Source organism: Python bivittatus, unplaced genomic scaffold (assembly GCF_059951505.1).
Source record: "Python bivittatus isolate LINGU-HERP-01145 unplaced genomic scaffold, Pbiv_v1 ctg000020_np1212, whole genome shotgun sequence".
Taxonomy (NCBI): Eukaryota; Metazoa; Chordata; class Lepidosauria; order Squamata; family Pythonidae; genus Python; species Python bivittatus.
Window position 1 is genome coordinate 92,120,954 of NW_028277030.1, and position 12,560 is coordinate 92,133,513.

Genomic DNA, 12,560 nt, shown 5'->3' on the forward strand with positions numbered 1-12,560 from the left:
ATTTATCCTATTCTGGTAACTGTTCACTACTCCCTCTTGCAGCTGGCTCATTGAAGAAATATTCGAATGGGCGACCAAGGTAGCTGCCTTTCCAGCTTGAGTAATCTCAGTGGCTAAGTAGTTTGCTGTTTCATTCTGTACTAAGGTATATAAACAGAATGGTCCTATTGATCGATCAGTTGGAGTCAGTCTCTTCATCATCAGCAGGTACTCGAGGAATACCATGTGAGGAAAATAAATCTCTAATCTTTAGTTGGTTTATACTGCAAGAAGTATTCCTTTCTTTAGTACTGTATCTTCAAAAATTGGCACCAAACCCAGTCTCCTTCAGTTCCCTCTAGTAAGGACCATCCTGTTAGGTCTCATGGAGAATGTGCAACAATTGAGAATCCTGAGCAAAAGGTAGAAAAAGCAGAACTTATCAACTGTTGTTCTTTATCACCTAATTTGTTGTTTTTGTAGGCTGCATGTTACTTTGAAGGCTTCACTGTAGAGTGACTTTTGGTCATTTTCCTAGGCCCATTAAAGCAATCGTACAATACAGTTTTCCTTGCCTTATTGAGATAACCATAGTGAAAAGTGAAGAGCCAAGTGCAAGTCAGATAACAGCACTAACAAAAGTTACTGTTACTGAAAGGCAGTCAAGTCAATGCTGGACAAAGCTGCACTTGGAATGTGGGGAAATAAACAAACCAAAGTAAAGGCTGTTCAGTCTAATTCACACAAACACTTGCCCCTTCCATTGCCATCTCATTGCCATCTCTGGAAAAAGTTTAATATTACCTGAAGTTGGGTCTTTATTCTCTAAGGATACACCCCAGAGATGTTGTCTAAACCAGTGTTTCTCAACCTTGGCAACTTTAAGCCGTGTGGACTTCAACTCCCAGAATTCCCCAGCCAGCGGTTGCTGGCTGGGGAATTCTGGAAGTTGAAGTCCACACAGCTTAAAGTTGCCAAGGTTGAGAAACACTGGTCTAAACTATACAAAAATGGGTTCCAATTATAATCTGTCACATTATGTGAAGTCATGTGATTGTATGTAGCATGGAATTTTTCTTAATCTTTACAAAAAGCCTCCCTTTTGAGAATAGCAGCAGAAAATCTGTTTGTAGGAAGAGAATTCGCCTGGCCTATTCAAAGGCCTATTCAAATTTTAAGTCTTTTTTACCCCATTTCTGTCTCCTCTACTAGTCTCTTGATTTTTCCATCCAGAACAAGTTTTTTTTCCTTCACTCAAAAAGCTGCACCCACTTTTCTCTGCCATCCTCTCATAATCTCCAAGTCATTGCTATCTTGTGTTTTCCCCTCCCCTGTCGAAGCTTAGTATAAAATTCTGCGCTTACGTACTTGAAAATAATAACTGACCTCCACAGGTCATGGAGAAGTATGGAAGAAAAGGACTATGAAAAGAGAGTGAGGGAACATAGTTGATGCAGTTTTGGAACAGAGGATGTGACATGGGCGTAATTAAATATATTATTGAGATATATTATGATTGTATCATAAATACTGTATATCATAAATCACAATACATTTCAAATTAAATTACAATAGATTCTATTCTGCCCACGTCACAACTTCTGTCCCAAAAGCCCAATAGGACCCCGCTTGTGTGGCTGCCTGCATTTCCTCAGAGAAAATGCACTACATGTGCTCCTAAGCGCCTTTGATCATGGACATCTGCCTGCCTGTTCCCTCCACGAACAACATCTCTCTCATGAAGCCAAAGGCACAGGCAACAGAGGCAGACTGGCCACCACGGCTGCTGTTGGTGCTATTGAGGAGCAGAAGCTTCCGACTAATAGTTAAAAGATTTCTACATCATTGGAACCTTGTCAAGTGAGGACTTTTTTTAAAAAAAGTACCCTAACCAATTTAAAGGGTTAGTTGTTGAGCCAGCAATGGACTTGGAATGTATCTGAAGTGGTGTCTTACAGTGGTTGTTTCTTCTAATCATTATCATACAGGGCTCTTCATTTTAGAAGTAAATAAATTGCCATTTCACATGAACTGAGCTAAATCAGCTACCTATACCCCAATACATTCCCTCTAACCAGTATGTAAAGCTATGCAGTTGGCATTCTAACTATTTTTTTAATCTACTACCCCATCTAAAACGATCTCCTGATATAAACAGATGGGCAGATAGATTCTATCTATTTCTAGTTCTTGCATTCTTGTGAATCTATGTGTTTTGCCTAAACATTTTCCCGTAGGTTCTATTTTAAAACAATGACTAAATGTACACTCTCAGTCACTTCAGTATCCCCCTCTCCACCTCCCCCCCCCAAACCCAGTACAAATGTTTTTTGTTCTATTTTCCATGACTTGAAGAATTTGGGAGAATTCTTTCATTTGATCGTGTAATCTATTCCTCTGATATAATCTGTAAAGCTAGTTCCCATGCTGTTCTTTCACATACAGTAACATGATATTTCCCTTGATAATACTAGCTACAAGTGGGATTGTGCTTGTATGTATAGTATATTGACCATCCCCCAAAATATTTTATTTTTATTGATCTTGTGATCTACCCATTCCCAGCAGTTTATAATGTAATCAAATACACTAATGTAGTATTTTATTACAGTATATTAGTAATAAAAATAGAAATATATAAAATAATACATTAAATCATCCATGGTAGCAAATCAAAATAAACAAAGGAATAAACTGAAAGTGACACTTCATAATTCAAGGGTTCTCCTAAAGTACTCTGTTTTCAATGGTTTGTGAAAAATTAGTTAAGTGGGAGCTGACTGAATTTCTGAGGGAAGTTTATTCCAAAGTGCAGGAGCAGCAACAGAAAAATAGCACTGTGAGCCTCCATTCTCCTTACCTTATAAACATGGAGAATCCCTAGCAAGTTCTCCAGGGATATAAACATCAGGCAGGTTGGAGAAGATGGTCTTGGGGACTTACCTTTGTGTCAAGCCATGTAGGGCTTTAAAGGCCAAAGCCAGCACTTTAAAATGTGTTCAGAAGCCAATAGAAAACCAGTACAGGACCCAGAGCACTGGTGTCATATGCCTACTAAGGTTTCCAGGTGTTTTTCAAAGACAGTACAATGTACATATCAGTAGGTCATCATTCATATTTTTAAATACAACTATAATGTATAGAATGAGCACAGAACACCCCCTGATTTTTAGAATTTATAGAACAGTACTACATGGTATGCAATGGACAAAGATGAAGCCTTCCCCAAGCTAATTAAAATCTCCAGACATAAAGTAGAATATGATCCTGCATAACTTGATGTCTTGTAAGAGCTGCTTTAAGGCTCAAAAACATGCAACTGAAAGAACACTGGAAATGAAAAGCAATAAGACTATGCTAGAGCTTGACATGTCCTTCACCGAGGCATTCAAAATACAGACGCTGAAATCACTGATATTTAGGTCTTCCATTACGTGTGCATAGAGAGGCTATTCAACAGCTAGTATGCAGTAAAAGAAATTATAAGGAAGCCTGTTTATTTTGTAAAAACCTGTTTATTCAGTAAAAACGGATCTCTTTAACCAGAGATTAGCTAGAGAACTTGAATGTCATCTGATGAGCATTTCCCCATTACAAACTCTGGGACCTGGATGTTCATGATGTAGAAACAGTATTCTCCGTGTCTTTATTATTTATTTATATGAATAATATAAATTGAAGAGCATTTGGAAGCTTCAGGTGGTACAGAATGCAGCTGTCCGGGTTGTAAATAGTGTCAGCTACTTGGCCCATGTAACACCAATGCTTCGGGAGCTGCACTGGTTGCCAGTGTGTTTCCGAGTGCAATTCAAGGTGTTGGTTGTCACCCTTAAACCCCTTCATGGCTTGGGACCAGGTTACCTTCTGGACTGTCTTTTCCCAGTTGTTTCTACCCATCCAATCCAGTCTGGCAGGATGGGCATGCTCTGAGTCCCGTCAGCCAAGGAATGTTGGCTGGCAGGGACCAGGAGACGTGCCTTTTCTGCTGTGGCGCCTGCCCTCTGGAACATCCTCCCTCCTGAGATTAAGATGGCCCCGATCCTTTTGGCTTTTCGGAAGGCCTTGAAGACCCAGCTTTATGCCTGGGCCTGGGGCCCTGAGTGTGCAAAAGGCCCCATTTCATGGTTGTGCTGCCACCAATGTTTTTTTAAGATCTCTTGGCTGTATTTATATTTAATTTTCTGTATTGTTTTAATGGTTTGATTGTTTTTATTATTGTTAGCCGCCCAGAGTCACTGGTCTGAGATGGGCAACAGATACATTGAATAAATAAATAAAAATAAATCAATGCTTTAGGTGGCCACCATTTCACACAGGTGACTCTGGGTGGTGTACAAGGATTAAAAACAAAAAATGCACGTGGGCATGTGGTCGGATGAAAAACAATGACAAGAAACATAAAGCACATATACCCTCACTTAATCACATTTAAAATTCCTCCTCTCCAGTGATGATGCTTGGGCTCAGCCTTCTCCCCTAAAACATCTTCAAACATTTGTGTTATTGGAGGTATATAAATATTAAAACAGATTCTGTTAAATCAAATAGAATCAGAAGTACAAAAAAGATGCTATAGGGTTTGTAGCAAGGATTTTAGGAGAGGATGCATAAAAAAGAGTTATGTAGTTGAAGTGGCATACGTCACAGTAATAAATAAAATAAATAAAAATGCTGGTTCAAGGAGCAAAGGAAAGAAAAGAATCAGTAGCTGGTAAGTTCAGCTTTGAATATGAAATGGAAAATCGTGGGGGATGAATGGGCGTGAGGAGGGAACGTGAGGTGCTTCTCTATACAGCAGTCGGTGGGTTTAAATCTGCTGCTTGCAGAAACACTAACATGATTTATTCAATGTATATTAATATTATTACTACTACTGTTATTGGCTCATGTATTTTTCAATAAACATGGCTGATTTCTCAGAAGAATATTAAACATTTTGCTTTCTTGAATGGCAGGAATTTTATATGTTGCATTATCAGCTCAAAAGTGTTATTTATTTATACACTAGGTACGTAGTGTGTAGTTGTCCATAGGACTATGAATGCAGCAGGCACATGTAAATTTCTAGTATATTTTCTCACCCTTTTGCAATTGCTATAAAAGAATTATGTTTTACCAACAAAATAAAGCATCTTCACTTAGTCTTAGGGAATAGCCACTAAGCTACTAACATTTTTTTTCCTAATAAATTCTTCCTCCTTTTTTCAAATCCATGATTATGGAGAAAAAATCTCTAACATAACAGTACATAATTTAATTGAATATGCAAGAAATTAAAATCTGAGTAGTGAATAGCGGGGAGAAAATGTCAAAGATATTTGGTATAACTAGATGGATTTTATGATTAGATGGGTTTTAATAATGTTTGACTATGGCCGTATAGTTTGCATTTTAGCTCTGTCTGTGAACTGCCCAAATGTATAGCAAAATATATAGACTTCATGGTTCCTGCTTCTGTCTCTACCCATTGTATATCTTCACAACAGCAGTTTTCCTAGGTGCTTAACATCATAGATTTAAGTGGGAAGGTATCATTACTTTTGTACAAGATTCATCGTCCAAAAGACAGACCTATATTATTCAGCCCCTGATTATTGAATCTTTATACCTATTAAGATTCACATTACCCCCCCCCGGGGCATCAGGGGGGCAGGGACTGTCAAAAAAAGTCAAAATATTAACCGCCCATCTGACTGAAGTCCTACCCCTTTTTACATGGGTAAGGGGTGGGACTTCTATTGTGCAGCCACAATCTTCACTTGTCTAATCTTCCAATGGATGCCCAGCTCCTCTCCTTTTAAAAATGGCAATAAAACTAGATTCACCTTATGGTGGTTTGATCATTTAAAGCCAGAGAACAATTTATACCAGGCCTAGATTATTCTTTTTTCCAACATTTGCAATAGAACATAATCACACATTTAGACCTATTAGTCAATGGTTTTCAGTTCCTGTGCTGAACAGTCTATTTGTTCAGTAATTTACTACTACTGATCGTAGAAGATGCCAAAAAAAAATTATCTCTAGGATGAACATACAGTTTAGACTGCCAGTGCTCAACCAAATTTAGATTTGGAAACACCGGTCCTCTCTCTTTCAACTGTATGTAATCCTACTGTCTTATAAGAAAAAGGCATTTATTTATTTATTTATTCATCCATCCATCCATCCATCCATCCATCCAATTTGTATTGTCCAATTCCTTAATACTCCAGCTTTCAGGCTATTTTCATACATGTAATAAAAGAACAGTACAATATTTACATACAATTTATATAGAATGAAGTCCCACCCCCGATTCGAACTGTCCCTACCCTATTGGTGTTTCAAAGGGCCCTGAAGACCTGGCTCGTTGCCCAGGCCTTTGGCAAATGTGATTGAAGAACCCCCCCCCCTTTTTTTTTTCCTTTGTTCCCATCTGGTTTTGTCATTTCTGCCATCTTTAATCTTTCGGGCGGGGGGGAGTTCCTTGCTTTTAAATATTTTCAACAATTTGTAAACCACCCAGAGTCACTGGAAGTTGGGCAGCATGTACATTTAATAAATTATTATTAGAACCTATTGTGTTGTAATACATTTAACACTGTTCTTGCCATTTCTAGGAATCTAGAGACTCAAGAAATTTCAGTTGAGACCTTTTGTTACATAATGTTTTAATTTTTCTTCAGTTCATTCTTTTCGTAGTAAAACCACAATATTTCAGTCTTTTACTCTCAAGAAAGAAGAGCAATTCATTCCAAAACTAGCACAATTAAAAGCTTGAACCCACTTTTGAGAGAGAAAAAAAGAAAGAAAAACATAGACTGTTGCAAGTGAGAAGTCCCTTCAGGGGCAATTACATTTCAGCTCCTCTGATGCATCATGTTTTACACACATTCTTGAAGCAATTCTAATGACCCTGAATATGAGTCTTGCCAAACAGATGTTGCCTTAAATTCCATGATGTCTAAAAGTTCAACAGAAAAAGGGGTTTTTTTCCACAAAACAACACAAAGGCATTTAACAAAATACACATGATAAGTGTACACCACCTGCAGGCAGAGCCATAAATATAGACTAGACAAAAACATTTACTTTTAATAGAGTTTTGTTGTCTTGTTAAAGCAGGAATGCATGTCATTTTTAGAAACACACAAGTTATTGAAGGACTACTCATATATAAAAGATATCCAGAGGAGCACAGTTTTAAAGTACAGAACAGCTAGATTAAAAAACTGATGATGGTGAGTTGTAGTTCTAGTTTTCTTCAATAGATATAAATCCATCATCACCTTGCAAAAAACTATCAAGTATAACTGGATAAAATATTCTTAAATTAGGTTAGGGTCTTTACAAGTGAGCTGAGACTTGTCAAATAAAGCTCTCTGTCTTACCAAGCCAATATTTCTCTTCACATCACACTGACTCTTCCAAATCACTATTTCAGACATGACACACATCTCACTCTTCCCTAATGTGATGCCCTCTGCAGATGTTGGGGTTACAACTCACGGTATTCTCAGTCAGTATGGTTTGAATACCAGCATTTCTGGAGTCTGTTCCTTCCAAACTCTCCAAGATTTCCAAGTCATTTGGAGAGTGAGGGGCTACCAGGAGGCTTGTAACTCGGGGGCAACCTTAAGTCAGCAGAGTTCAACTAAGATAGAATTATCTTAAGTATGGCATTGATAGAAGAGTCTCAAAGGGATCATTTTATCAGCTGGCTTTAGACTAAGTAGCTTTTAATCCCGTTGCACTTTGTGAGCTACAATATATGGCTATATCTCACAAACATACATATACATACATATTCACATGCACAGTTCATTTTTATACAATAATCTTATCTTCAATCAAAGTTAAAGCTCAGAGCAGAGTTCAAAAGGCAAGAACACAGCCTTGTGATAAAGCTACTGTTCTAGCTTCTGGAGTTGCTGTCTCAGCACCAAAGGTAAGTTAGTCACACATAAGTTAAAACAACTGCAAGATGCCATATAGGAATTTGCACTCCTGTGTAAGGAGCTGTGCTCTTGCACTACTTGACACCATCCCCCACAACTCACTAATTTTTAGCAATTGATATCTCAGAAATGCATGTGCAATAATGTTCTCTGAATGACTGATGATTACATGCCATCAAGAAGTTGTTGACTGTTAGTGACCACATAGATTTTCTCCATGATGATCTATCCCTAACCTGGTCCCTCAGCTCTTCCAATGGTGCACTCATCGCTATGGTAACTGAGTCCATCCACCTTGCTTCTGGTTGTCCTCTTCTTCTCTTTCCTTCCAACTTTCCCCACACTGGAGCCCAATATAAGCCACTTCTGAATAGCTGTCACTATTCAGTAAAGGTGAGCAGCTTCTGGTCTGTGAAAAGACATTGTCCTGTAAAGTTTACAGTGCCATCATACACATCAGCAGTATTCCTCTTGGAGGAAGGAAGCAAATGGCTTTGCTAAAAGCAGATAATAGGAAAGCCAGAGCTGGCTCAACCTTGCAATGCTCAGCTAACTATGGCAGTATGGTACTCTCTAGTGCACACGTTGTTCTCTGTTAAGCAGACAATTCTTGTTCAGGGCAATTTACCTGGTTGTAAAATTTCATCATTTATTTTTCACTCATCTCCAATTATAGCAACAGTTTTTAAAGCAGATACATAATTTAAGAGTAACACTGAAGCATATCCCTACTAACTTCTTTGGCAGGCAAGGAGCCAAGATATGAAAATATGGGTCCATGTCCTTTGTTTGGGATGGCTTATCCCACCCCTCAGTTCTTTAGTTGGGTCCTGCCAACTCCTGGGCCATTAATTTTGACAGAAGAGCCCACATTAGACAGCACCTTTCATCTTCAAGTAATTGGAGTGATTCACAGCTCTGCTATCCAGCCACAGCTGTCACCAAGAGAACACTTATCTTTTTAGGAGACATTCCTTACATTTTACTTTGGCAGTAGCTACGAGACCTCCAAACATCTCCTGGGAAGCATACGTCATGTATACAAAGCCATCTTCATCTTTGTAATCTCGGTATACTTCGGCCAGAGTTAAAGACATACTGGCTAAACTCTTGTTGTTTACCAGCAGGTAGAAAGCTTGAGTAGCACTCAGTGCCATTCTGCTTCTGGATTAACAAAGAAAATAGGCAAACATCTAAACACATGCAAAGTTCTTCACAGTATATAGATTAGCTAAACTCATGGTCAAGTGCAAAGTTGCCACCAGTAAACCCCATATTGTACCTAGAAGTGGGAGTAGGAGTAGGGAGGAAGATGAAGGATGTTTTTTCAAGTTCTCCAGACTATCTAAGAAGAGGCATATTTTCCATTTTTCTGGGATAACCTTTATAGTGTTTAGTGTAGATAATATAAGCTTTCTTACATATTATTATTAAAATTAGTGTTTGTTTGTTTGTTTGTTTGTTTGTTTGCCTTCAAGTCAGTTTTTGACTCCTGGTGACCGCCTGGACTAGTCCCTGCAGTTTTCTTGGCAAGGTTTTTTGGAAGTGGTTTGCCATTGCCTCCTTCCTAGGGCTGAGAGAGAATGACTGGCCCAAGGTCACCCAGCTGGCTTTGTGCCTAAGACGGGACTAGAACTCACAGCTTCCTGGTTTCTAGCCTCATGCCTTAACCACTACACCAAACTGGCTCTCAGATATTTATTTAGCTTGCTTGTTACTAAGGAATTTACTATAGGTATTTAGACTTCACAATGAACATGGTACAGAAAGGATACAAACAGCAACATCTTGTTCCTATGCACAATACCCTTTGGTGTAGCCACAAAGCACAAAGCATATTCTTTTTAAAAATATGTAGAGTGCTTCCTAATCAAAGCTTTCAAATCGTTTTTTATAATTCCAAAGACCATTACAAGGTTCATACTCTTGTACTGTAGACAGAATTGCATGACTGAAGATGAAATATTCTGAGCACAGATCATAGTAACATTTGTGAAATTATGTTGGGTAACAAATATTGGATAAGTCTACGACCTTGAAAAACTGCAGTTAATAAACATTCAATGTTTCTGTGATCCAATTTTCTACCGCAGCACCTTATTTCTCTGGGTTATAAAGGATTCTGGTCAATTTTGACATCAACAAGGGTTAGGGTTGTGTGCATTTAAACAGCAAAATAAAATTAACAGATCAGTGAAAATGGCAAGGAACTCCACCCCCAACTTCCCCTAGTCTCTACGCCCTAGGAACAAGATGTTGCTGTTTGTATCCTTTCTGTACCGTGCTCACTGTGGAGTCTAAACACCTACAGTAAATTCCTTAGTAACATAAGTCATAGGAGCTTAAAGAGTTCTTGGAGCAGTAGGACTGAGATAAAAATAATGCTGTGCAACTAGTTCTGCAAACCTCAAGGCTCCTTGGATTTATACTTCTTAAGTGACCCGCCCCCCCCCCCGCCCCCCAGCTCATAGCAAGCAGTTTTAAAAATGAAGGAAAATTTTAAAGTAACTTGCAAGATGGAAGGAATAAGTAATCCATTTTACAAATAAAAAACTCATAGCTACATCCTGGATTCCAAAGAATATAATGTCAATGTTTACTTCAAGATCTGCACATGCATTTAGGATAGCTCTCCCCAAATCTATACTTTCCATATACTTTGGACTGCTGTCAGTATTGGAATTCAAAGCTGGAATTCAAAGTACATTGAAATAAATTTAAAGCTTTTTAAAATTATTCCTTGGCTATTTGTTGTATAAAAACTCTTTTTAGATGAATGTATCCTTGAAATAGTTTAGGAACTTCTTTAAAATAGAAGAGAAAAAAGGTGGGACTGTATTAATCTAGCACCGTTTTCTCACCATATCTTTGTGCAAATAATGAGGAATACTTTGCAAGAAGGCTCAAATGACTGAACCCCATCGAAGCAATGGGAGAAAAGTCACAGAAAGGTGTTGGGTAACAGAAGCCATATTACTGCAAAGTTCCCAAGTTGTTTTAGAAGCCCCGTAGCAAAAATAGACGACAGGCAAGGGTGTGCACAGAAGCACTAACAGCCGACATCATAAACAGCCTATCGGTGGCTTGCTACATACCTAATGATGGTTATAAACTGTGTCATAGTTAACTCTTGTGGTACAAGAAACTTTGTTTTGTCCAACAGGGGGAGGTATTTTTCTTTCTGATATCTTTCAACAATTACCTGATTCAAAAGAAAAAAGCACAACATGTTTAAAAGCAATGTGACAGCGCGACATGCTACCAGGGGACACATACAGTCGCATCAGCAGGAGACAATCCTCTCTGCAGAACATAACGAAGTCAGTGACACTTCTGGCCAAGGAAGCCTGCACTGACTCAGATGCACTTAAGGAAAGAAAGGAGGCAAATCCCGGGGAGGTTTAGCAGAGAAAAGAAGGCGCTGCTTACTGGAACTTTGGTCGGGAATTTCCCACGAATGCCTGCTACTTCTTCCACTCGGGTTGCTGTGCCAGAGAAAGAAAAGGAAGAGCCGTCAGTTCTTCTCACGGGGCCCCGAAGAGAAAGAGCTGTTCCCAGGACAGCAGGTTGCGGGTTTCAGGTGGTCACTCTGCTGAGCGGGGCTCCTTCGACGGAGCAGCACGTTCAGGTCACATCAGCGGAGGCTCTTCCTCCCCCCCCCCCCCTCCAAAGAGCTCTCCGAGCATGCCTAAAACGCGATGTCTTGGGCGAGCCCATTCCCGTCTACCAAGGAAGACGTCCCACGGAGGTTAGAGGGTTTGCTCCGAATTGAGGGGAAACAAGCGGACCGCTTGATTTCCCAACCAGCGCTCAACTCCGCTGGCGCAAGGGCGCCCCATTCCCCCCACCCACCCCGCACCCCCCTCCACCGCTTACCGAAACTTTTTCGTTGTTTAAACGGCCTGATAGACTGGCAGTTATGCTGCAAAGGCTGCATCTTCCCGCTTTTAAAAGAGGCTGCCTAGAGCAACGCGCGCTTCGGCCCGCAGCGGCTGCACGCCAACTGCACAGCCGTGCAGGAGAGCCCCCTTTTAACGACCGGCTTGCGACATCCACGTCACTCCTTGCCCCGGGGCGTCCCCCCGCCGCCGCCCCGCGTTTTCCCTCGCCAGCGGGCGCGCGCGTTCTGGCCGAGGCCGAAACGGGAAAGGTGGATCCCTCGCAGGCAAAAAGCGGGACCCCGCGCAACCGACCCGCACGGGGGCCAAGCGCGTCCCATCTCTGGGCCAGCGGCAGCCCGCGCGGTCTTTGTGCCCCGGCGCGCCTCGGGAGCCGCGGTTAGCGAAGAATATTCGCTCATGATGACCGCTCGCAGTTATATCTGTCTTTGGCACGGGGCATCTTTCTCCTCGCCGTGGGAACGGTTCCGGTTCACTCGGCACCCGGGAGCTATTTTCTGGCGACCTAAAAACCAAGCTCAGCGCCCTGGCCCCTTGAGATGGGTTGTCCACAAGCCCTACGACCCCGTCTCTGGTTAGAGCGGGGTAACCCAAGCTGTCCGGGGATGATGGTGACTGTAGTCAGCCCATCTGATGAATAGTAGGATATGGCCCAGAGAATCTGTTTGCCGCTGTTGACGGCAACACCATCTGCCCCCGTGTCCCAACTTTGTGCATCTACGGACAGAGTTAGCTGGGTAGT

The 12,560-nt window shown here is 40.7% G+C and overlaps 1 protein-coding gene across 2 annotated transcripts; it reads right to left on the reverse strand.

Moving 5' to 3' along the window:
* Positions 1-6,651: 6,651 nt before the first annotated feature.
* Positions 6,652-11,943, reverse strand: MAP1LC3C (microtubule associated protein 1 light chain 3 gamma). Of its 2 annotated transcripts, XM_088143981.1 has the most exons (5): positions 11,796-11,943; positions 11,349-11,404; positions 11,015-11,121; positions 8,899-9,083; positions 6,652-8,328 (listed from the first exon to the last, which is right to left on the reverse strand). In XM_088143981.1, the coding sequence occupies exons 1-5, from the start codon at positions 11,854-11,856 to the stop codon at positions 8,300-8,302; spliced, it is 438 nt and encodes a 145-aa protein (XP_088000107.1). In that variant the 5' UTR covers positions 11,857-11,943; the 3' UTR covers positions 6,652-8,299. The 2 variants fall into 2 exon arrangements, with proteins under 2 accessions (XP_088000107.1, XP_088000114.1); XM_088143988.1 differs by having other exon boundaries at positions 6,652-9,083.
* Positions 11,944-12,560: the final 617 nt, after the last annotated feature.

Coding starts and splice junctions, on each gene's coding strand:
- MAP1LC3C (XM_088143981.1), bottom strand. CDS start 11,856: ATGCAGCCTTTGCAGCATAACTGCCAGTCTATCAGGCCGTTTAAACAA. Junction 9,084..11,014: donor CAGTTTATAACCATCATTAG/GTATGTAGCAAG, acceptor TTGTTAATCCAG/AAGCAGAATGGCACTGAGTG. Junction 8,329..8,898: donor AGCTACTGCCAAAGTAAAAT/GTAAGGAATGTC, acceptor GTCTTTTCACAG/ACCAGAAGCTGCTCACCTTT.